This window comes from Anas platyrhynchos, chromosome 7, assembly GCF_047663525.1.
Source record: "Anas platyrhynchos isolate ZD024472 breed Pekin duck chromosome 7, IASCAAS_PekinDuck_T2T, whole genome shotgun sequence".
In the NCBI taxonomy this organism is placed as follows: Eukaryota; Metazoa; Chordata; class Aves; order Anseriformes; family Anatidae; genus Anas; species Anas platyrhynchos.
Window position 1 is genome coordinate 1839527 of NC_092593.1, and position 21907 is coordinate 1861433.

A 21907-nucleotide genomic window follows, 5' to 3' on the forward strand; every position below is an offset into this window, starting at 1 on the left:
GAACAAAATCGCAGAAAAGAGAGCTGGCTGCCAGCGCCTGCTGGAGACAGGGACAGCCACAGCGGAGCTGTGCCGCAGGAAACAGCTTCCCAGGTTGCTAAGAAACTGCCTTTTTGTCACATTCAGAAGATGGCACTGGGAAAACACACGTGGAATCACCTCTTTGTGTGAGCGGCAAACACAGCTTCCCCATACCCAGCCCTTTGTCCTCCACCAGGGAATCTTTTGTCCTTCCCTAACCGCTGTTACTGCACCGGGGTTTCAAGTGCATTCAGCAGTTTGCACAAAAACCGCAACAAAAGCTGACTTTTGGCTCCACGGGGGTGGCAGGGCTGTGGCTGGCTTGTTTGCTTTGTAGGTCTGGTTTTGTTTCTCAGGCTGCTGTCACTTCGTAATGGATGGCTCCCTACACATCCGAACACAAGCTGTTAGTGCAAAGCATTTCTCAAAGCCTTTCCGAGGCATCTCTCCCCCTTCCTCCCAAGCAGCATCCCCCCAAATTCACGCTTCCTAGCTCCTCTCCTGCACCTTAGCTACCCAGGCTTCACTGCTGTGATTTATACATCCAGTGCTAGTTTTCCTCCACTCCCTGGGGACTATTTCTGCCAATTTAAAGAAGCAGCAATTCAGTTTTCACGTAGACTCTAAAAATAAGTCACTATTCTCATTCTGACTGCGTTAAACAAAAGCTGCTGTTATTTAACAGCCAGGCACTGCTCCTTTGTTCCCTGTTAATCATAGTTATTATGATTGTGCTGGAGATCACCGAGAGCTCCGCTGTGCTGCACCCTGAGCAAATCCAGAGTGTCAGACAGTTCCTGCCCAGAGCTTTATAGCATCGGTACATAAGAATGATGTAAAGTCTGCGAGGGAAATCAACTATCAGCAAAACGGACTAGCCAAATATCAGAAATAATTAGTTTTGCTCGTGATGGTTTTGTTCAGAGGACGAGAAGCTACACATAGATCAAAATCGGGGAAAACAGGGGATTGCCAAAGGTGAGAAAGGCAGGAAAAGCCAAGAAGGGCTGGCTGAGCTACCTCCCGGTAACCATTTAAGAAACCTAGCATTTATTTAAGGTATTAAGTAAAATCAAAGCACTGCACTCATGAAACCTCTACCGGGCGCTGTGTTTACGCATGCAGCGCTCCCTGCACGGCCAGGCTGCAGGTGGCCGGTTGGGGACCAGCTGCAGAGCACTGCCAGCAGCACCAAGGGGCGCCCAGTTGGCACCGAGCTCGGTGCTTTGCTCGGTTTTACTCATGCCCGGAGTGCTGTTAGGTGCACTGCTGAATGGCTGCAGCCATCAGTAAATTATCCAAGTAAAAAGGTGAAGTTTTCGTGTTTTCCATGGCCAAAGCAGGAGCTTTCACCACAAGGCTTACGCTCAGGGTTTGAGGTGCCCCTGCCTGCCAGGCACAAACATCTCCGTGTGATTTCCTCGGGAGGGAGGACTGCTGTGTATGGGGAGCCTCCCGATACAGGCAGCTCACACATTTCTACCTGTTCTCAGCAACAAGCATCCTACCATAGCATACAAATAAATTATCCCAGAGGGAGATTTTATAAAAACTTTCTAGATACTGCTACACAAAGTGCTCACGTTTGAGAGGCGTTGAAAATACCTACGTTTATTGTGAATAGGGAAAAATGACAAATCTGTGATAAAGAACAGTTTCTGAAAGACTTATTAAGTAGAGCTAACTGGGGGAAAAACACCTCTAACAAGTGTGGGCTTTTGTCTTTGTCTTTTTTAATTGTCAGTGAGTACTGAGCCTGAACTTTCTGTACCAGAAGGGAGCGGTGCTGGCCTTGCCTGCTTACTAAACCCTATAAAACACCACGCAGCTGCCCCAGGCACGGTACCACTGAGCAAACCCCCGGTGGATGCAATTCCCCACTCACTCGAAATAGTTCCCGACAAAATGCTCCCCCCATTTGCACGGAAAATGGCAAAAATCCCCCAGACCATCACTTCGGTGGGGCTCTGGCTGATGTGAAGCTTCTCGTTAAGGGAAATGCAGGACGATGGGGACCTGTTTGTAGCTTTGTCTGTTCTTCAGAATGGTGCCACAGCCCCTCGCTGCCCAGCACAGCCCTGATGCACGCAGGGGAACCTGTGGGGAAACCCATGTAGGAACCTGCATGGGAACCTGTGTGGGAACCCACGTGGAAACCCATGTGGGTGCCCTGGGACATGCGGGATGGCTGCTGTGCTCAGCGCCCCGAAAAACATCCCCGGGAGGAGATGCCATTGCCATGGCAACGCAGCAAAAGCCTAACCATCGCCCCGTCGGGATGATTGCAGGCAGGAAAAACAGGAGCCTGCTTTGCCCAGTGCCAGGCCAGTGAAGGGAATGAATTTCCTCTAAAATGCCACGAAGCCAGCAGCTCACCATGCTGGGAGAGCGATGCCTCGATGCCCAAACCTCATATTCTTGCCATTAAAGTCCTGTCCCCGCTGCAGCCGATTTGAAGGCATTTTGATCTTGAGGACATTTGCATTTATTTTCCACATAAAGCAAAGAAAACAGTTCTAAGATCACATTTTGCTGCATTAGGTTTGCAGTATTTATTTTGGGGACTATCAGTACTCCTAACTCAGCCGTGACCCGGTGACTGGAATATGGCCATCAGAAATGCCCATGCCAACACAACGAGGAATCCTCAAAAATTGTTTTGTAATCTCAAAACAATTCCTAAATGAGGGGCCTCACTCAATGTACACCATTTTTCTTTATTTTTTTTTTTTAAGAAATTCATATTTTTAGAATCTTATTATCCTCAAGTCCTTTAAACCACTTTGGGAGCCATGAGATATTTGCCTGTGCCTCCAGCTGGATAGCACACATGCATCTTGCTCGGCTCTAACGAGCTAGGTATTATTTTTGCTTCATTTTCATTCTGAAGGAGTTTTGTTCCTCAGCTATTTTCGTAACCGTACAGCCCCCCCGCCCCCAGCATTTACATGACTTAGCTCAGCTCTAATTTCTCATTATAACAGAAGTTAATAGAGATAACTTTTAATGGGAGTTGTGTGTGAGCTCTAACGCATGAATAATGCTCCGCATGTAGGTCAGACACTCCTCGCAAAACCTCCAAGAGATCACAGATAGTGCTCCTTGTTCATGCAAACACAGGGGAACAGTGTCCCTGTGTCCCTTCAGCAGGTGTACACAGCCCTTTTACCCGAGGATTTTGGTTGATGTGAGAAGTATAAAGGAGACTGGATCCATTTTTTTTTATTTTTTTTTTTTTTGGCGATTTGAGATATATTGGCATAGGAAGGCTCAGAAAGAAGAGTTTGGTTTACCATTGGTTAGGGATTCTTTAGGATCTGCACTCTAAATAAGAGGAATAAATTCAATGTCTTCACTCAGATACTTCTCTGGACCTACAAATGCAGGACCTATGGACGTGAACCAGTACATTTTCAAAATGAGCAGCTGTTACTTGAAACAGTGGCTTCCTGAGTACTCTTAAAGCTTTTAAGAAGCTCAAAATCTCAGAAAGTTTGGAACTTCCATCAATACATTTGCTAATTGCTGCAGTTCCTTTTTGTAGTGATGCAGCACAGCCACCTCTGCGCTGCGGTGCCCGAGGGCCCACGTGTCTCCAGCACGAACACATCACAGGCGCCCAGCACAAACCCCCTGCCTGAAGCAAGATGCATGGAAACTTGTTTCTGCAGAGGGAAAGGAGTGCTGACAGGTGAAACTGCAGCTCCTGTATTACTCTGGGTGAATTCTAACCAGTTTTTCCAGATAACTATTTTGCCCGTGGTTACACAGCAGCAGATTGAAGCATTTACTCCACAAAAAAAATATATATATATTTTTTTTAACATTTATCTTTTATTTCTTTTTTACCTGATTGCCTCCCATGCCATGGCAGTTGAAGATGCCCACTTTCTCATTTTCCTTGCGGCCCATGTTGTCTAAGCACTGGTTGGTGTCAACATTCCTGATCTGAAGAAAAAAAGAGAAGAAACCTTCCGTAAAAAAGTATGTCTCTAAATGCCGTATTTGCAGAGAAAAAATTACATAACTGTGAGCTACAGGAAAAAGTACATTATCTATGCATTCAGCTAAATGAAAGCATTTCAACTTGCAATTGGTAAATATGTCACACTCCCGAAAGAATACGAAATAATTACAAAAAGCATAATGAGTTTTTAAATTACATATTAAGTGAGAGGATGAACGGCATTCAAGCCGAATCTCACCCAGTGCCCTGTGCTGTTTTGTTAACAGATGAAATATGCTTAGCAATGGAAAAGCGGTGATCTTCTTGCTAATGGGAGGAAGGTCAAGACATGCCGTGGGCCTCGGTGCTTTGGCAAAACTGGTGTGAACTGTACTCTGAAACTACGCGATTGATTGGAATAATTGGACATTATCCCAATCCTGACCAGTGGGTAAATGAGAGAACTGCCCCAACTCCATCTTCGTTCTGGGAAAAAATGTTTGTTTCACATCTTACAGAGCTACTTCAATTTTCTCCAACTCATTTCCATGAAAAGCTGCAGTCAAGCCTCTTTTTCTCAAATCACCTTTTTGTTTAAATAGACAGTCAAGTGTTTTCATGAGAAAGGTAATTTTTTTGCAATCCCTTGATTCATTAAAACAGAGGGCTAAAATGAAAAGTGACTTGAAAACTCCTCCATGATTATCATGTCTCAGCTTTACAAAATTATTGTCTTGCATTTACATTCTATTCCCTTACAACGTGATACGAGTAAAATACAAAAAAAGCGTATTCAGCATTCACCACATCTTGCCAAAAGCTTATGCCCTGTCTGAGGCAGATTTTTGTTCATCTAGGAAACTCAGATCTAGCACAGTAACTGCATATGGGTTCTGTTCTAACTGAAGGGAAAATTTAGTTGCAAAGGAAGACCTGGCAGTCTGCAGGATCTGCCTGGCAAGTCTCCGATGAAAAAGCTGCACCAGCCACCGAAGAACTTCAGTCCCGTACAGCTCCACACGGGAAATTTCATTTTAAAACTGTGCACTTAGTTTATAAAAGCAACACTCATATTTCAATTCACTGCTGGGAGAGAGGAAAAGTACTCTGAGAATACACCTCAGATGTTTTTAAAATTCTCCATTACTGCTGATTAGGGGACTGGAGTTTTAGGTGTAAAAATCCACTTTCCTGCTCAACTGGCAGGCGGCGGCTGCAATCGTCGAGCATGAGTTTTAATTCATAGATCCTGCCTGAATGCCTGTTTCCATAGAAACTGAGGCTGTGTTGTTAAAAATAAGGTGTTTTAATAACTATTGTATTACTTCCTCATACTTTTATTTTCCAGTCTGACAATATTGTACAAATCCGTATTATTTGACACTTGTTAGATGAGTTCTTTCCTTGCTGTAAACCCATGTTTCACTTTATTTTGTCATAGTTAAACTCAAAACCCTACTGCGGCTTTTATTTTTCACTACAATTGCAAGTTTCAATAGCAAATTACTTTCCTGGATGCAATAAAGCCATTTGCTCCTTTGATTGCTATTCTATCAGTAGCTACCTTTAAATCAAAGCATTCAAGAGCTTTCAGAAGTCAGCTTAGATACAACTCAATAGAATATTTTTAACAGCAAATTATCTGAATTTTAAAGAGCCTTTGGTTCTTGGTAGTACTCAAATCATCAGATTATTAGCAATGGCTGTGATATTCAGCTCCAGGCAGCCTCGACAGAAAACACTATCAATGAACAAACACATTTAATTAAAAAAAAAAAAAAAAAAAAGAAAAAGAAAGGGGGCAAAAAGAAGCTTACTTTCTATTCTACATATACATGATAAATGATGATGGAAAGCTTTTTCAACCATTCCACATTATTTAATCATTTGAAAATATCCATCACAAACCCAGTTTTTCCGATACACAGCTCAATTTAAAAGATGGATTTTTAATGGTGAACACTTTCATAACAGCAATACCCCTTAAAAAAGATTTAGCATATATATAATCTGCTCAAAATAAAAGGTGAATAAGACCCAGAGAATGCACACAAGCATTTTATTCCTTTCTCCAAAGCCACTTCACCTTCCCAGTGGTTCCGCAATGTGCACAGTGCGCTTACTGCTTAATTCAGCATCATAAATGAGCGATTCCTACCTCGCCAAGAGAGTAGTAGCGCCTTGGGATCTGCGAGTCGGGGTAGATGTTTTCCAAGTACCACGAAAAGGGTTTACACTTCAGGTTTTCTCTCAGCGCTTTTCTGACCGACACATCGCCATAATCCACCTTAACAACACCTGAAATTGTTAAGAGACGTGATCAGTGTGGTTCCTGCAAAGCTACAAAGAAGGCATCACTGATTTTTTTTTTATTTTTTTTTTAAATCCTTCTTAGCAAGGGCCATTTGCTGAAATTATAAGACAGCGTCGGGTGAATACATGCACTGCTGCTACAGCATAGATATTTACAAGCATTAAATAATTAATTTAGCAAGATTGAAACTCTTGAAAAAAAATACATTTTTTCTTTTTCTGATAAAAGCCGAGACCACTGAATTCCTTGATTCCTTTGTCTCCCAAGACATTAATCATTCAGGACCGAAGTTCAATTGTACGTAATCCAAGAATTTCAGACCAAATAGTGATTAATTCAAGATCCCCCTTTAAAAAATGCTGTACAGTGTTTGCCCACTTTGATGCTCACAGAAAGAAAACCCCGTCCATGAACACCTTCACCCCCGTGGTCCCATAGCACACTGCCTGGACTTTTCCAGCTCTGTCTCCCGGGACCCTGCTGCTCCCTCCTGCAAGGTGCTGTGCCCCAGTAACAAACTGGGATCCCCGGTACGTTCCTAGCACCCATCTCCGGGTGCCAGACCCGAGCCTGGCAGCATCCTGCTGTCACCAGCAAGGGGTGATGTGAGGGCCACCCGTAGGAAACGTGGGGCACAGAGGGAGAAATCGTAGCAGATGAGTCAGGGAGGGGGGGAAATCAGCTGGGAAGCCCTCGGGGAGGCTGCAGTCTGCGTCCTAATTCAGAGCATATGGATTAGCAGCACATACGGTGCCGCTGAGACGGCAGCCAGACAAGGCACGTACTTACCTGCTGCTGTGTGTGTGCCCAGGGAAGTGGAAATGCACATGGGAGCACACAGGCAGGGCTGCACACCCCAGACACTGGAGATGGCAGGAACGAGGCCAGAAATGGCCACATCGGACACAAACACCCCCCTCTGACAGCCCGCATGCACCAGCACTGCCCACAGCACTTGCAGCCCGCAGCGAGCCAGCTCAGTGCCGTGCCTTTCCTACAGCTCCTTGAAATAGGGACTGATTAGAAATAGGAAAATTCGAAATAGGAAAATAGAAAATTAGAAATAGGCTAGAAACTCATGACGTGGAGATGAAACCTATCAGGTGTACCCGTTCAGTGCCAAAGAAAGGCAAACAATATACTCGGCTTCTTAACACTTTCTAGGTAGGATGCATGGCAAGCAAATACCACTGCCATTCCCATCCTGTTTGCAGGTTTGTGTATGTGACTCTCAGAGGTTAACATACAAGTGAACCAGCAGCCTGCAACACCCCTCTCAAAACCAACACGCTCCAGGAACAGGACAGCGAAGGAAGGAGCTCGGCACAAAGCCACAACAACCAGTCCCCAGGGGCTTGCCACACGGTCACCTGGGGTCAGTAAGAAAGATAACCGAAAGCCAAAAACCATGTTGGATGCTCTATGTGGTTTAATTTAATCTAATTCTAGATGACTGATATCCGAGGAACTGATATCCAAAGGCCCTCACTGTGCTGAGCTTTCAGGCTGAGAACACACGGGAAGGGTTTTACAGCCGTGATGCCCTGCGTCAGGCTTCCAACTTACACCCAGCTTACGGCTGCTTTACAACCACCTGCAGCAACCTCCACTGCTTCTTCAGCAGGGTTAGGCTTTTAGGAACAGTTCTTCAGCCTACTGGGCTTCACTTTGGACTATATTTAGCAAGGTGCTTATTTTTATTTTAAAGAAGCACTCTGCAGAGCTGCAGCGCATCCAGACTGAGCGCAGCGTTATTTTGGTTATAGCACGACTGCTTATTTCAGGCCACAGTGATAGTGCTCCATATAAATAGTTCCAGATCATAGTTTGAAAGGCACTACCAGATTTATATCTGAAATCCATGCTGCATTTCCATCATCTCCTACTTTCCAGTATCTATGGGATCTTATTTTGAAACCTTTTTAGAGGCGAAACTCCAAGAATATCAGTTTATTCTGCTAGGAAGTCACGCCCTAGCACAGAAGATGATATCCATCTCTAAAGAAATTCAGTACCCAACAGTAAAACCATTTATTGCTATTAACAAAAATTTAACTGACACCACTTTTATCCATATTGAAATCACAGTAACTTAAATCATAATAACTTAAGGGACAGTGGAAAAGTGAAGACTTAAACTGGATTGCTAAACAAGTTTTGTCAGCAGGATTTCTGCAACTTTTACACATCCTTGTTTACAGAAAAAAAAAAAAAAAAAAAAGGACTTTATTTACATTTTCTTATGTTTTCAGGGCAAGCTTTTTTGGGAGGGGGATTGTGGGAGCCTGTGAGTGCTGCCACTTGCAGAGGAAGAGGAGCGTGCTGCTGGCACGCGTGCTGCTCCGTCCTTACCCCTAATCAGGCAAATCTTCCTCGCGGGAGGGCACTGGAGGGGTTAGGAGAAAAGCAATACCTGAGTTGCAAGGTGCTTTGTACTGTGGGGATCTGATGAAGCTGAACACGAGGAAAAAGGATATTAACAGTGTTCTGGTCTGAGATCACAAACAACACAGCCTTCCCCCCTCGCACACGCACTTTGATACACTGGTTGTAAACCCAATCAGAAATGCTGCCTCTCACTGAAAAACCCCGTGGATTCACCAAACACCTTGTTTCTATTTGTCTCACATGGATTTCTAATTCCACAGTTGTTTCAGCCCTGGTGTTGCTGGAATGGAAAGCAATAAGCCTTTTTCCACTCAATCTGACTCAGCTTCATACCCGAGTTTTCTGTAATTAAACAAGCAGCAGCAAGACAAATTTGGGTTTTACACGTTAATGAAGCCTGGCAGTAAAGGCTGGGTGCCCTTGGTGGCTTTGGCATATCCACCACAGTGGGGCAGTTTTATCCCCAGGCTCTTACATCTGGGATCCCACCAGACCTGGCCGTGTGCCCTGTAGTGGTGCCCAGGTCCCCAGCACCCAGGCACGAGCCCCCCCTCCCTTCCTCTCCATGGGTTCCTACAAAAAAATTAAAAATACTCCCCACTACAACCCTAACACATTCTCCTTTCCCAAAGCCCCTTCATTACAGCCATTCCTCGTCTCACACGAACCAGGTGGGCTTGTTTAGGTAGCACCTGGTCACGCTGCATGATGCCAGCCCCAACGCTCTGCTCTCGCTTCCAGCAAGGACCTAATTTGTATAGATCTCCTGTAAACCCCCATAGCCCCTTCTGCTCAATTTAAACCAAGCCATTAGGAATCAATACCTATTCGGTGTCATTACTTGCTAAATAATCGATGGGACTCCGAGGAAATATAAAAATAATTAATGACTAATAAGCCTGCTTACATTAAACTAAGAAAATGGAAGTGAAATGTTCTCGGATGCAAAAAAGAAACAAAACATCACAAGAAGCCAAAGGACGTGTAATGTGCAAAAGCAAACATCTCAGGAAAGAAGCAGGTTATATTAACAGACCGGCTGATGCGCTTCGAGTGGAACAAATTGAATGGCTGCAGAATTGCATTACACCTGCATTTTTTCCAATGGTCATGCCCTGTAAATTGGTACACAAGGACACAGTTTCAAAATTGGCTAAATGCACCACTTCTGCGTAACAAGACATTTATTCATGATGATAAAGATGAAAACTATTCACCCGAATGAAGTACAAACACGCAGAACTGGAAATCATTTCCTTTCTGTAAGAATAAGCCTTAGAAAACTTAATCCAAATGAGGCTTTTGCTGTCCTTTGCTGCCTTGAAAAGCCTACGAGAAAACATTTCACCGAATCGATATTCCAGAGCATTCAAATGGAGAGCACTGGACCAGAGAAGCCAGTCCACACACGTCAGGCTGTAGTTCAGGTCTGAAAGCCTGTGCTGCATTGCACAGCAGCCAGCCCGCTATCTGCAGTGCCCCCTTCAAATGACAAAGCTAAGGACCAAGCCTACCTGCAAACCCCACAGCTGGCACTGCTGGTATTTGACGAGGTTGCTTTTTTACTACCAACATTGTACTTGGGATTGTGTTATGCTTCACAGGGGTAAACACGGCCAAGTGCTGGATTAAGTCTGCAGAAGCAGGACGCCTGCGGCACGTTACCGAGAAGCACTGAGAACCCTTGCAAGTCATTTTGGAAAAACACCACTTTCTGCATCACTGTGGCTCAACCGCTGCCTGGGAGCACACTTGTCTGCAGCACGCTCTGCTGCCTTTTCCTTTTCCCCACCGCTGTTTTGCTGGCGTCAGAGGAGCCGTTCACCTCCTCCAGCTGCCCAGGGCGACAGCTGAACGCCAGGCAGCTCTGGCTGTGCTTTCCACGCTGCTTCTAACAGCTCAGACAATAACACGTGATGCTGTAACGCTTCCAAAACCCAGGGAATTCCGTTTTATACCTCTATCAAAAGCAGACATTCACTGGTAACAAATGCATTTTCTAATTAGCCAAAACATTAATGAAGTTGGCTCCGGAGCGCCTCGATGTCTTATTTCTACTGCCAGGAAAACATGCATAACTCACCAAAAAGTGAAACAACCAAAAAACGTGCTAACTCAGAAAGCAAAGCTAAGAAAACACACCACTGACAAAATGCCTCTGTCTGAAAGGGTCTTGCACCAATTTGTAAGCAATTTAAGATAAATTGAGGCAGTTGTTTCATACTATCAAACATGGCAGGGAATGAAGATTCCGAGTTTTCCCATGGGAAACCACCACGGGTGGGCAGGCGGCCAGCGGCTGCTTCCCACACCCCACAGAGGGACCAGGCTCTGGTCATCCCTGCACCTCCTGTGCTCCATCACCGCCCCGCTGTTTGCTTTCTTCTGCTCTTTTTCTACATTAGTAACTTGCTATTTTGGTGAGTCTCGAACATGAGGTGCTCTTTGAAGAACATTATTATTTCTGGGACCTTTACCTTTGATCAATCCCAAGCAATGCTGGGGACAAACCCACTCCCAGGGCTGCACAGCCCGTGGGTACACAGGAGGCACTGGGCTGACCCCGCTGTCCTCAGCCCCCCTGCAGCTTCGGCACCTCCTCTCCTGTGTGTGCAGAACACTTTTGGGGGTATGTACACAGACAAGAGTAATTTTTATGTGAATGGTTTAGAAACAGTGGATAACGCTATGAAGATGAGTATTGTGCAATGCAATCGCTTCTAATCCATGTAATGTGTTGTTGTTTTCTTTTTTTCCAGAGAAGCTCAATAAGCAAGGACTATTATGATTTGGGTATTCAATATCAGTGCCTGAAAAATTCACAGAAAGAACAAAGTGAAGGTATTTTTTTGATGCAGCAGCAGCCGTACTGCTGCTGTCTGCATAAGGCCTGAACAAGATATCACAGAAGACGTTCGTGCATTTGGAGTCAAGGAACAGTTTTGGTGCTTACAAGGGCGCACATGCCAACGTTTCTGTTTGCCTCGGGCAGAATTCCTGCCTAGCCCACAGCCACGCCTGACCGATCAGGAGGATTTCCATCCCTCACGCATGATGTGTGCAGCCCTACAGCTGCACTGACTGCAAGATGAGGTCAAGCAAAGAACCCGGAGAGCCCCTTTGGTAATTGTGATGCTCGAAGAGTTGCAATATTTTTTGTACTTGCTTCCTTTTTTCTTCCCTCATTGTTTTTACTCTGAGCAGGCTCAGGGCCCAGGCAGGCAGGCTCAGGGCGAGGTGGCACCACTTGTCCCATGCAGCTCCCTCCAACAGCTCCATCCCTGTGCCAGCACAGCCTGGACCCAGCACATTGTGCACGAGGGCAGCACGCACCTCTCCCTTTGGCACCGTGACGCCACGGGTCAAATGAACTTACTTTGGAGTGACTGCACTCCCAGCTCTGGCAGTCCTTTAGCACTAAAATGCTAAATCGGTAAGGGAAGAGTGAAAATGTTTATCAAGAGCTCTTACTTGCTAAATTGATACCGTCATTATCAACCTAATTATACAATTACACTTGAAAGGAGGATTGCACATCATCTACTGAGTAAATCTCGGTAAAACACAAGCACTTATCTTGTAATCCCAAATTAAAACTTTAAAGTACTATATTTAAATTCCCTATAATGCCTTAAATAAAGTGCATGAAAAATAATGTAACTTTGCATTTTAGCCTTAATAGACTAGCTAGTATTTGGGAATTGAATACTAACTGATTATTAAGACGATAAGTGGTTTAGCAATGCAGTGAGCGCACAGAGAACCCAAACTATTATGTGCATTATCTTTTTCAGCTGACTGTGCAAATGCAGGCCTATTCTGAGCATATAATTATTTCCGTTCAATGATTAGATACAGTATTTTAATGCATAAATTGACATAACTGCCTACATTTAGAAATATACAGGCTGAGTGGAATGAGATATGCTGGAGCAGCTAGAAAAAGAAGTGAATAATGCTGCTAGGAATACTATGGCAGGTAACTGGAGCAAGCTGAGGAGGCACACATGTGCAAATCTATTTGGGTATACACCTAAATATTTAGGTGTATATGAAACAATAAAATAAGATGTACATTTTGCATATGAGAAAGACAGACATTGGTAGTAGCAAGAACTATCCAGAGTGTAACCTTGAACGCTAGAGTTACATCAATTACACTGAGACTTTAATGTAAACCACAGAAAATAACACAAAATGGACTACTAAATATACTAACAGTGATGTGTTAGTATTAAGCTAATAGTTTTTTTCATTAGAGATGCCAAGGAGAGACTGATAGGGAGGGAGAGTGTGGGAACTGGTGAAAACATGAATACGCAGCACCTTGCTACATTTGGGCACATTCTGCCTCCCTGGCACGAGGTCAGCCGTCCTGCTTTGGGGGTACTTTGTATTCCAAAGGAGGCAGGAAAGAGCATTTTCTGCGTTCAGAAAACTGCACGGATTTGGACTGATTTAGGAGGAAAGTCTCCTCTGCTGGCTCAATCACCCGGCACCATTTTAACCCCATCAGAAATGAGGTGGGTCTCCGAGTACCGCTGACAGCGATTTGAACGTGGGCCATACGTACGCAGCAGCTCCACTGTTTTTCAGAACAACTTCATCTATTTTCTTCTTCTCTAAGAAAGGGATTTCCTTTAATCCCTTTTGAAGTGTATCTAGTATTTCTGAGACTTTTTTTTAACTCTCCTGAATTGAGCTCTTACAGTTTGAGGCTGTAATCACTCTGCAGACTCATAGCTAGGCTCCTGCCAAGTAAAATTCAAAGCTCCTTGTCAAATGCAGCATTTCCACTGAAACAAAAAAGTGCTCCTTACTACGGCTATATTTTGGGATCTTTCAACCCGATGCCAGCTTCACTGAGCAGAGCTTTCAGAGCCCTGGGACCCCGCTGTAGGCAGAGAGCAGCCAGTGCCAAGCCAGCAGTGCCAGGACAAGAGCTCTGCTTCTCTCAGCACTGAGGCCCCAGCTCACTCCCTGCTTCCTGAGCCTCTGCCAGCATCACCCTGCCTGTCCTTCCAGCTCCCTGCCCTCTCTCTTTCTTCAAGGAAGACGCCTCTCTCATCTTTTAGAACCAATGCATAAAAGCATTAAAAAAAAAGAATTTCCTTCTCTAAGCACACGATGCATCCGTCCTTGCACATCTATAAAAATGCACCACGTGACAAATTCAGCCTATTTTTTCAGCCCGAGATATTTTGGACAAAATTTAACCCATAAGGTTTTCCACCGTGTTATTTATTTTTTCTTCAATCTGTGTTGGATATGTTAAAAATTCTGGCACCTAACTCACCTGAGCATGAGGCATGAATGAGCAGGCAACACACAGGATGGCCAAATTCAAGGGTAGCAGAAATAGAAGATTTTATTCTTATCCACACACAGCTTCTACAAAGATAAGGGAAGGCAGCAGTTTTAAATATACGTAAGACCACAAAAAATTTTAGATGGGCTCTCCTGTAGTGGAGTTAGCTATATTTTTAATAGTAGACAGCCTCCAGAAAACAATTCATAACTTGATTAATCAAGACTTTTACCTCCAACTATAATTACCAGGTGTGCACCCTCATTATGCTGAGAGATACATTTAACACAATGCCACTGTGAGCAACCCTTGGTTCCTCTTTCTCCGAGTACATAATCTGAAAATTCAAACCAGGCAGGTCCCAGAGGAGAGCTGGGGAGATGAGTGTGCGCTGATAGATAATAGCTTCAGAGACCTAATTACTAAAATGCAACTTGCTTTGTTCTCTACCAGAATTATCTGGAGATCTGTATATTTCAGATTAACAACCTAAAGAAAATGTATGTCGGACAAAAGGATAAAAAAGAAGTTTAACAATATTGGGAACAATTTCTGACATCTAGCAATGACCTATAAAAAAATCCTCTATTTCCTATGGATTTTTGTTGATTGTTTCTACTTAAAATGTTATTGTTAACTTTTGTTAAATTTCATAAAATATACTTCTTTATTTGCTTCTTAATCCTGAAAAACATTATGACCATATTTTGAGAATTTATAAATTCTATTCTTAAATAACTTTTTAAAAATCTGAAAATATGAAGGACAGAAATACTGAAATTCCTTCCAGTCACTGAAATAGCAGCAGTCATTAAGTTTTGAATTAAACAAATCTTGTCCTGCCAGCATCACCGTATGACTGACCTAATTTCATTCTTCTCTTCTAATACAATTTTGTAGGTTCTCTGTTTGAATTTTTTATCGAAATCTTGTGCAAATATGCAAATGCACAACTGTGCAAAGAAGAGAGAGGACATTGAGCAGCACCAAATTTCTGCTGCTTGCTCACTTCAGATGCACACGGCAATTTTCTTCAGAGAAAGATAAGCCAGTTTAACAAATACAGGAAGTGTATTGGTATTTTGCCCTAACTTTTCTAAAAAAAAAAAAAGAAAGAAAGAAAAAAAAAGAAAAAAAAAAGAAGCAGCTTCATTAAAAATTGTTGTGAGAAAAACCAAGTATTTTTGTCTGTGCCTACACCTGAGGGTTGCACAGAGCACTCCGGAGCAGCTCGCCACAGCCGAGCTCACGCATTTGGAGGGGGGATGCCTGTCCCACAGGATGGTTATCAGCAACGAACATGCAAAAATACAGAGGTGATTAAAAAGTAAAGTTCATCAGGTGGCTGGGGAGGAGCTGGCAATCAGGGAAGGAGCAGCAATCGGGGGGGAGCCACCACCAGGACAGCCAACGCACCGCACAACTCGGCAGGTGGGATAATCTCCCAGCCTGGCTCGGGGGGAAGATGAAGAGGGGTGATAGGGTGTTAATTTATGGGCTTGTGAGGGTCTCCTCGGTGACTGGGTCAGGGCTCTTCAAGGGACGCCCTGGCACAGTCCTAACACCATGCTGAAATCACCAGTTTCTGCAGGGACATGCGTGTGCTGAGCACAGAGCTGCCTCCCTCCCTCCCCAGGCAGCACGACCCACGTGTACTCCAAGGCTGGCCTGCCTGAAGGAGGGGGACACGAGCTGGGCCTGGGCTGAACTCGGTCCCTAAGCACCCCAGGGTGCAGAGCCAATGTCCCCTTCCCACACAGTCCCACACCCCCAGCTGAAACGCTGAGGGCTTCTTCTAATTTTCCATCTTATCAGCTTCACCTCTTTTCCCACGGGAACTGCATTTTTAGAGGCACCTCAGCACCCCACTGCCACAAAAGAAATGGCAAAGAAGCCCAGCCCTGTGCCGACCCCAGGGAAATGTTGATGGGGGAATTGACAGAGAAATGTCTTCCCCAGGTGGAGGGAGGAAAGCGATGCCTCCTCCAGCGGCACTGCGGTGTTTGCAAGGCGTGCTGTCCGCCTGGCTGACAGGCTGCTGAAAAATGGCTCGTTAAAGAGAGCCTTGCATTTAGAGCTGTGCTTAGAAGCCTGAATTAAAATGGCCTACGGCAAGAACTGATCTTTTCAATGGGAAAAGGGATGTCTTTTTCACTTCCGAAACCAGCTGATGAAATTCAGGCTGGGAAGCCTAATATTGGGCATCCGAGTTAAAAAATGGTGCTGACAAGTCTCCCCCGCTGCTTGCTGAAACCTAGCAAATTGTAAAGGTAGCTGCAAAACCGGCTGTCCAAAGACACTGCGGAAGCTCCTCGCTAATATAATAGAAAATAATCTGTTAGCCCTGTCCAAGACACGACTTCTAATTGGGAAACTTCAAAATGCACATTCATTTGACCTCTTACATGGCAGGCACTTTTCTAGACAGAGCTTCACGATGGCTTCTGTCGCCAGAGGTGTCTGCACGCTTCCAAACTTTCAAATTGGGCATTTTCCACCAGCAGAACAGCAGGATAGCAGTGAGCTCAGAAGATGACACGTCGATACTCACCCCACTCCCAAACCTGGAGAGCATCCCCTCGGCTCTGGGACAAAATGCACCCAGCGGTGCCGCTCCAGCAGCCCTGTGCAGGCAGCTCCGGGCGGGCACCAGCAGCAGGAAGGGTTATGGGCTTGACTTGTATCGCCCGGCACATTCCTCATATCCACTTCCAAAACTAAATCCCCTATTTAAACTACTTAAATCTACGGAGGGATGGCTTTGAGGGACAATTCATACAGCCCTCTGCAATGTGCACGCTCTGATAGATGGAAATAGGCATTGCTTATCGCCGTTCTGTGTAGCCCTCCTGTAACAATATATTCCGAAAATCAAATTTATATCTCTGCTTTCGACTGTCCCACATTTTTAAGCCCTCAAAGTGAGGTAATTCAGCCACCTGGCTTACAGAGTTCAGAAATCACATTTCTGGCAGTTTATATACTGCAGCTTATGTACCACTTTTCATAGCATTGAAAAGCATTTATTTTTTCAGCAGGCAGTGCTTCACTGTTGTACCTTGACCCAAACAAAACACTAAGAAGCACCTGTGAATTTACTCGTCATCTGACCTTCTCAGCTGCCTGCATTTGCCCCCAGAACCTACTAACCACTAAAATACCATTTTTTCCCCTAACTTATTTGCTTTCTACAAATGTTGCATTACCCTCCAGAAAATATTTGATAAAGTTAAATTTCCAGACAAGTATTTAAAACCTTCTATACAATCTGTGCACCCCAAAACACTGCAGGTCTCATTCCTGGCAGTGCTGATGGCCAAAGGGTGGCACAGAGAGCCTGAGCACACACTGAGAGGCACAGTGCTCCTACTGGAGGTGGTACTATAAAGATGGCAACAAGCACGTCCACTTTCCCGAGCTGTATTTCCTTTAAATTGGTTGGTTCCAAATTACTGCATTCTGCCGGAGCTTTGACACATCAAATCATCAAAAGAGCAGAACAGGAAAAATCTTCTGCAGATGTGCTGGAGAAATAGTCAAGCCTGTCAAGCGTAGGCTTAAATCAGACATTTTTCCACGTCCTTTTTATTTTAATTTCTACAGCCAAACCTAACCTTTTGCTCAGCACTAAATTATTCACTCAACTCAGAATACCTCAGTAGAAGCTCTCTGGAAACAACATATTAAAAAAATCATTGCCTACTGGGGGAGTCCTGCTGTAATCAAATGGACCCTGGCTTAGAAGATCCCAAAACCAAAAGAAAAGAAATGGAAGAGAGGAGAAAAGAAAATCAAAAAGCAAAAAGCTGTTCCAATCCAGGATATTTAGTCTTGCATTTAGGAAACTGAAAATTAAAATACAGAAAATTTTGCTGTGTTTCTTAGCTGAAATCTGAACACATTTAAAAAAAAAAAAAAAAAAGGAAAAGAAAAGAAACTACCCATCAGCAATTTCACCTTGCACTCTTCTGGAAACAGGAATTTTTACATTTCTCTACCATGAATATCACTATTCTAGTCACATTTATATGTATTTTCATAAAATCTCATTTAAAATGTATTGTATTTTAAATAGCCCTTAGTACAGTATTTCTGGAGCTTCAGCTTACCTAAATGCTTTAAGGCAGCTAACTCAAAAACCTACTGCCACGGCAGCCCCTAGAAGCACGTAGTGCCAGCCCCCTGGATGCAATGGATTGTCAGCATTTGCATGCCTTAGACTCATAAGAAAACGTACGCCTTCAGGATAAATTATTAGAAAAGCATTTATGCAGAAATACAATGGGAATCTGGTATTATTGAGACTGCACAAAACCAGAACTTAATAAAGGACGACTGAACAAAAGAACGGCTAATCCCATGAGATAACATTTATGGTTTGAACTCTATTGCATTGTATATCGGGTTTGAATTCACTTCTACATCATCTTAGACACCCATTTCCCAGCGTGGGTTTTTTTTCCTTTTTTTTTTTTCTTTCCTCTTGTAGAAGGATAGAAACCAATTACATTAGTAGCAGCCAAATTTTCCATCACCTACTCTATTCTTTCAGCTTTAATTGGGTAGATACAAGTAGCAATTATAAAGGGAGACGATCCTGCCTATTTCACACACGGTTCAATTTCCCTAGTTAAGGAGATCCCATCAGTGCACTCGCTTTTCACTCGCATTGTGTGAACCCTCTGCATTTTGTTAAATTGCTGAAACCCGTAGTGCCCTTCCATGAGGGGTGGCACGGGGGCAGATGCCTGCTCAGTGCTCCACGTGATGACAAAACACCAGTAGCATTAAGAGCAGGTCTGGTCCTCCAGACTGAGAGCCACCCATCCTCATCGTGATGAACCACAAAATGATTTGGGTTGGAAGGGACCTTAAAGCCCATCCAGTGCCAGCCCCCTGCCTTGGGCAGAGGCACCCCATGACACCAGGCTGCCCCCAGCCCCATCCAGCCTGGCCTTGAGCCGGCACAGCAGAAGATGCAAATACTGAGAGGAGACTTCAAAAAGAGTGAGGAAAACCTGCCTTGCGATAAATCAGCCTTCCCTACTATGTTGCCAGATGGGAGGCAGAGCCTACAAACACTTCCCCAAAACACTCAGTACCAACCCAACCTCCATTTGATGGCAACCAGTTTGGTGTCGTGCTTCCCATTGGTTTCATGCTTCCATCTCTTGCCTGCATACACATTTACACATGGCTATATTTAGTGCACATAAAGGTGCAGATATTTATATCTTTTTTACACTGTTAGCAAGGCACATGACTTGTGCATAGACTTTTTCTTTTTTTTTTTTTTTTTTTAAATATTTTCAATTCTTTGGCTTGATAAAGGTTTTCCAGGACAGGCTGAGAATATTTTATGAGCGCACGCTGCGACAGCCACAGGACACTTGTGATAGCCCATTCAGAAACGAAGAGTTTTCAGACATCACAGCTGATGATTACATGTTGGCACCCGATGATTGACTGAGATGCCATGAAGCCCTGGAAAATCAAAGCACCAAAACAGCTTGTGGGAACAAGCAGGCTTACAGCCTGAATGCGCTGAGGTATAATGACAGTAAATTGTGCTGGAGATGAAACACAAAACTTATGGAGATAATAATATGGTCCGGGGTTTACTTCTTGGTGACAGTGAAAATGTAAACTGATTCTCTTGCTACAGAATTTTAATTGGAAGAAAGTTTAAACATGGAAGAATGGGAAGATTACCCCAGAACACAAAATAAGAATAGCTTATATGATCTACAACTGCCCTCTATCACAAACATTTTAGATAATGGTTTATAAATATTTTAAAAAATAAATATCTGATTTTCAAATATGAAGACTTTATATGTTCTGGCTTTTAAACTGAAACGATTCAGTTTTTATTCACTTCAGAATTTTGTGGTACCAGTAAAACTGTCTAGAGTGGAAAAAAAATACCCAAACGGTTTTCCATTTTATAAATAACTCTCTAAAACAAAGATAAAATTATAGAGTATATTAATATTATTTATTTTTTCATTTATTTCAGCCAAATCAAATTACATAAAACTATTGGTCTTGACTTAGGAGACATCCTTCTCAGAGGGAGACATCAGAGACTCAGAGACTGACAAAACCTTCACGTCCCACTTCATATTTAAGGGCTCCACTCCATTCAGCTCATTCATTTGGAGGCCTTACTTATCTTTAGGTAAAAACATCCCCAGGTTTGATACATCAACATTAGGTTATTTCATCATAATACTTACCCACAGTATAGCCCTTAACTGTTGGAAGATCAAATAGGAAGATCTATTTTATCACATGTAATCGTATGTGTGATGTATGTGACTATCGCTGCATATAATTTGCATGCTCTGGGCATCATACTAAGATAAATGAAAATCAGTTACACAGGGAACAAAAATCTGTCTATTTAAATACTTCTCCTCAGGACTGATATTTGGTAATGGGGAACCAGGAAGACATGGTGAAAATACTTCATGGCACTTTGATCCCCACACTGCAAAAGGGCTCCTGTGCATCCCTGAGTGACCCTGAGCATCGCTGCTGCCCCTCCCACTGACATCTCCTGAAGGGACCTTCAGGGATTATAAAAGCAAAAGGACAATCTGGCCAAATTCTGTGTTTCTTATATATACACGTATACATGTGTACACTTACCTATATGCACCTCATATTGGCATTTTCCTTTTTTTGGACAACTTTACGTATCATTCATTATACAACAAGAAAATAATTTCTTACCTGGGGATATTATATAGAAGAAATCTTTGAACTCATCCATCCAGACCTCTGCCAGGCGCCTGTTGTTCTTGTTGATGACGTGCCCCGTGCCACCAGGGAAGGTGTAAGGTGTTGCTTTGCGGAAAACGTGGCCAACATGCGAGCAGGTGACGATCTCGAGGGAGCCACCACACTGCCAAATCTGAAATCAAAACATGCAGAAAACGTTGACTAAAACCAATATAAAAAAATGTCAAGTTTACAGCATAAAGGACTAACAGGTTAGCAGTTATCTCCTGATTTATTTCCCCGGGTCACAGTTCAACAGGGAATTTCAATCAAAATATTAAGACAACAGGGGCACAATTTGTGATAGCAATCAAAGTGCACAGATTTTAGCTACACCATGAAAGCTTTTGGGAATGGCACACTTGGTTACGTGACCTAGTGGGTGGTGCCCCTGCCTATGGCCGGGGGGCTGGAACTAGATGATCTTTAAGGTTCCTTCCAGCCCAAGCCATTCTGTGATTCTGTGAATATAAATATACACGAATCCGAGCCTGAGAAAGGTGTAATCCTGTAATGGATGGGTAAGTGTAGGGTACAGATGTTATCTGTGTATTTAAGTTTTGCAGGAATACATAATACTTCAATACTTTAAGAAACAGAACAGAACTCTTAATTCTGTATCCATTCACATACATGCATTTTTAAAGCAAAATTATGTTCATGGCCACCCAAAACGATAGATAAATAAGAGAATTTGATGGCTTCAAGTTGTGAATTCTCCCTTTCCTCTGCTGGAGCCCAGACCTACATTCTGAGTAAGCCCTGTGCCTTCAGTGTGACTGCCCAAAAATAAGCAATCATTTAATCCTGGACTTCAGCACCCTGCTGTTAAATGAAGTAACATATTTTTCTGGCAGCTCGCTGGAGTCTTGGTATGACACACATCAGCTGGTGCATTACCTGCAATCTGTTCTGCAATATCCCGTCTTTCTAGGCTCTGGAAAGAATGAGGGAAGGAACTGCAGAAGGCTGCAGGTCCAGCTTTGCAGAACTAGAGGCATAACATGGGCAGCTGGGTCTTGATGTGTACAACAGGGACAAATGAAGATTTCCACTGGGTGCCAGCAGGGTTACAAAACCTTGTTGCTCTGCCAGACAACGTCGATTCCTTGGGATTTGCTCTGCACCAAGGTTTGTTGACATT

General features: G+C 43.6%; 1 protein-coding gene across 6 annotated transcripts in view; it reads right to left on the bottom strand.

Moving 5' to 3' along the window:
• GALNT13 (polypeptide N-acetylgalactosaminyltransferase 13) overlaps positions 1 to 21907 on the bottom strand; it is a 110532-nt gene that overhangs the window by 17225 nt on the left and 71400 nt on the right. For all 6 annotated transcript variants that reach the window (XM_027458445.3, XM_027458444.3, XM_027458447.3 and 3 more), the window contains 3 exons: positions 20716 to 20896; positions 6126 to 6265; positions 3871 to 3969 (listed from right to left, as the gene is read on the bottom strand). In XM_027458445.3, the coding sequence (XP_027314246.1) occupies positions 3871 to 3969; positions 6126 to 6265; positions 20716 to 20896 (420 nt within the window). The remainder of the gene's footprint in view (positions 1 to 3870; positions 3970 to 6125; positions 6266 to 20715; positions 20897 to 21907) is intronic.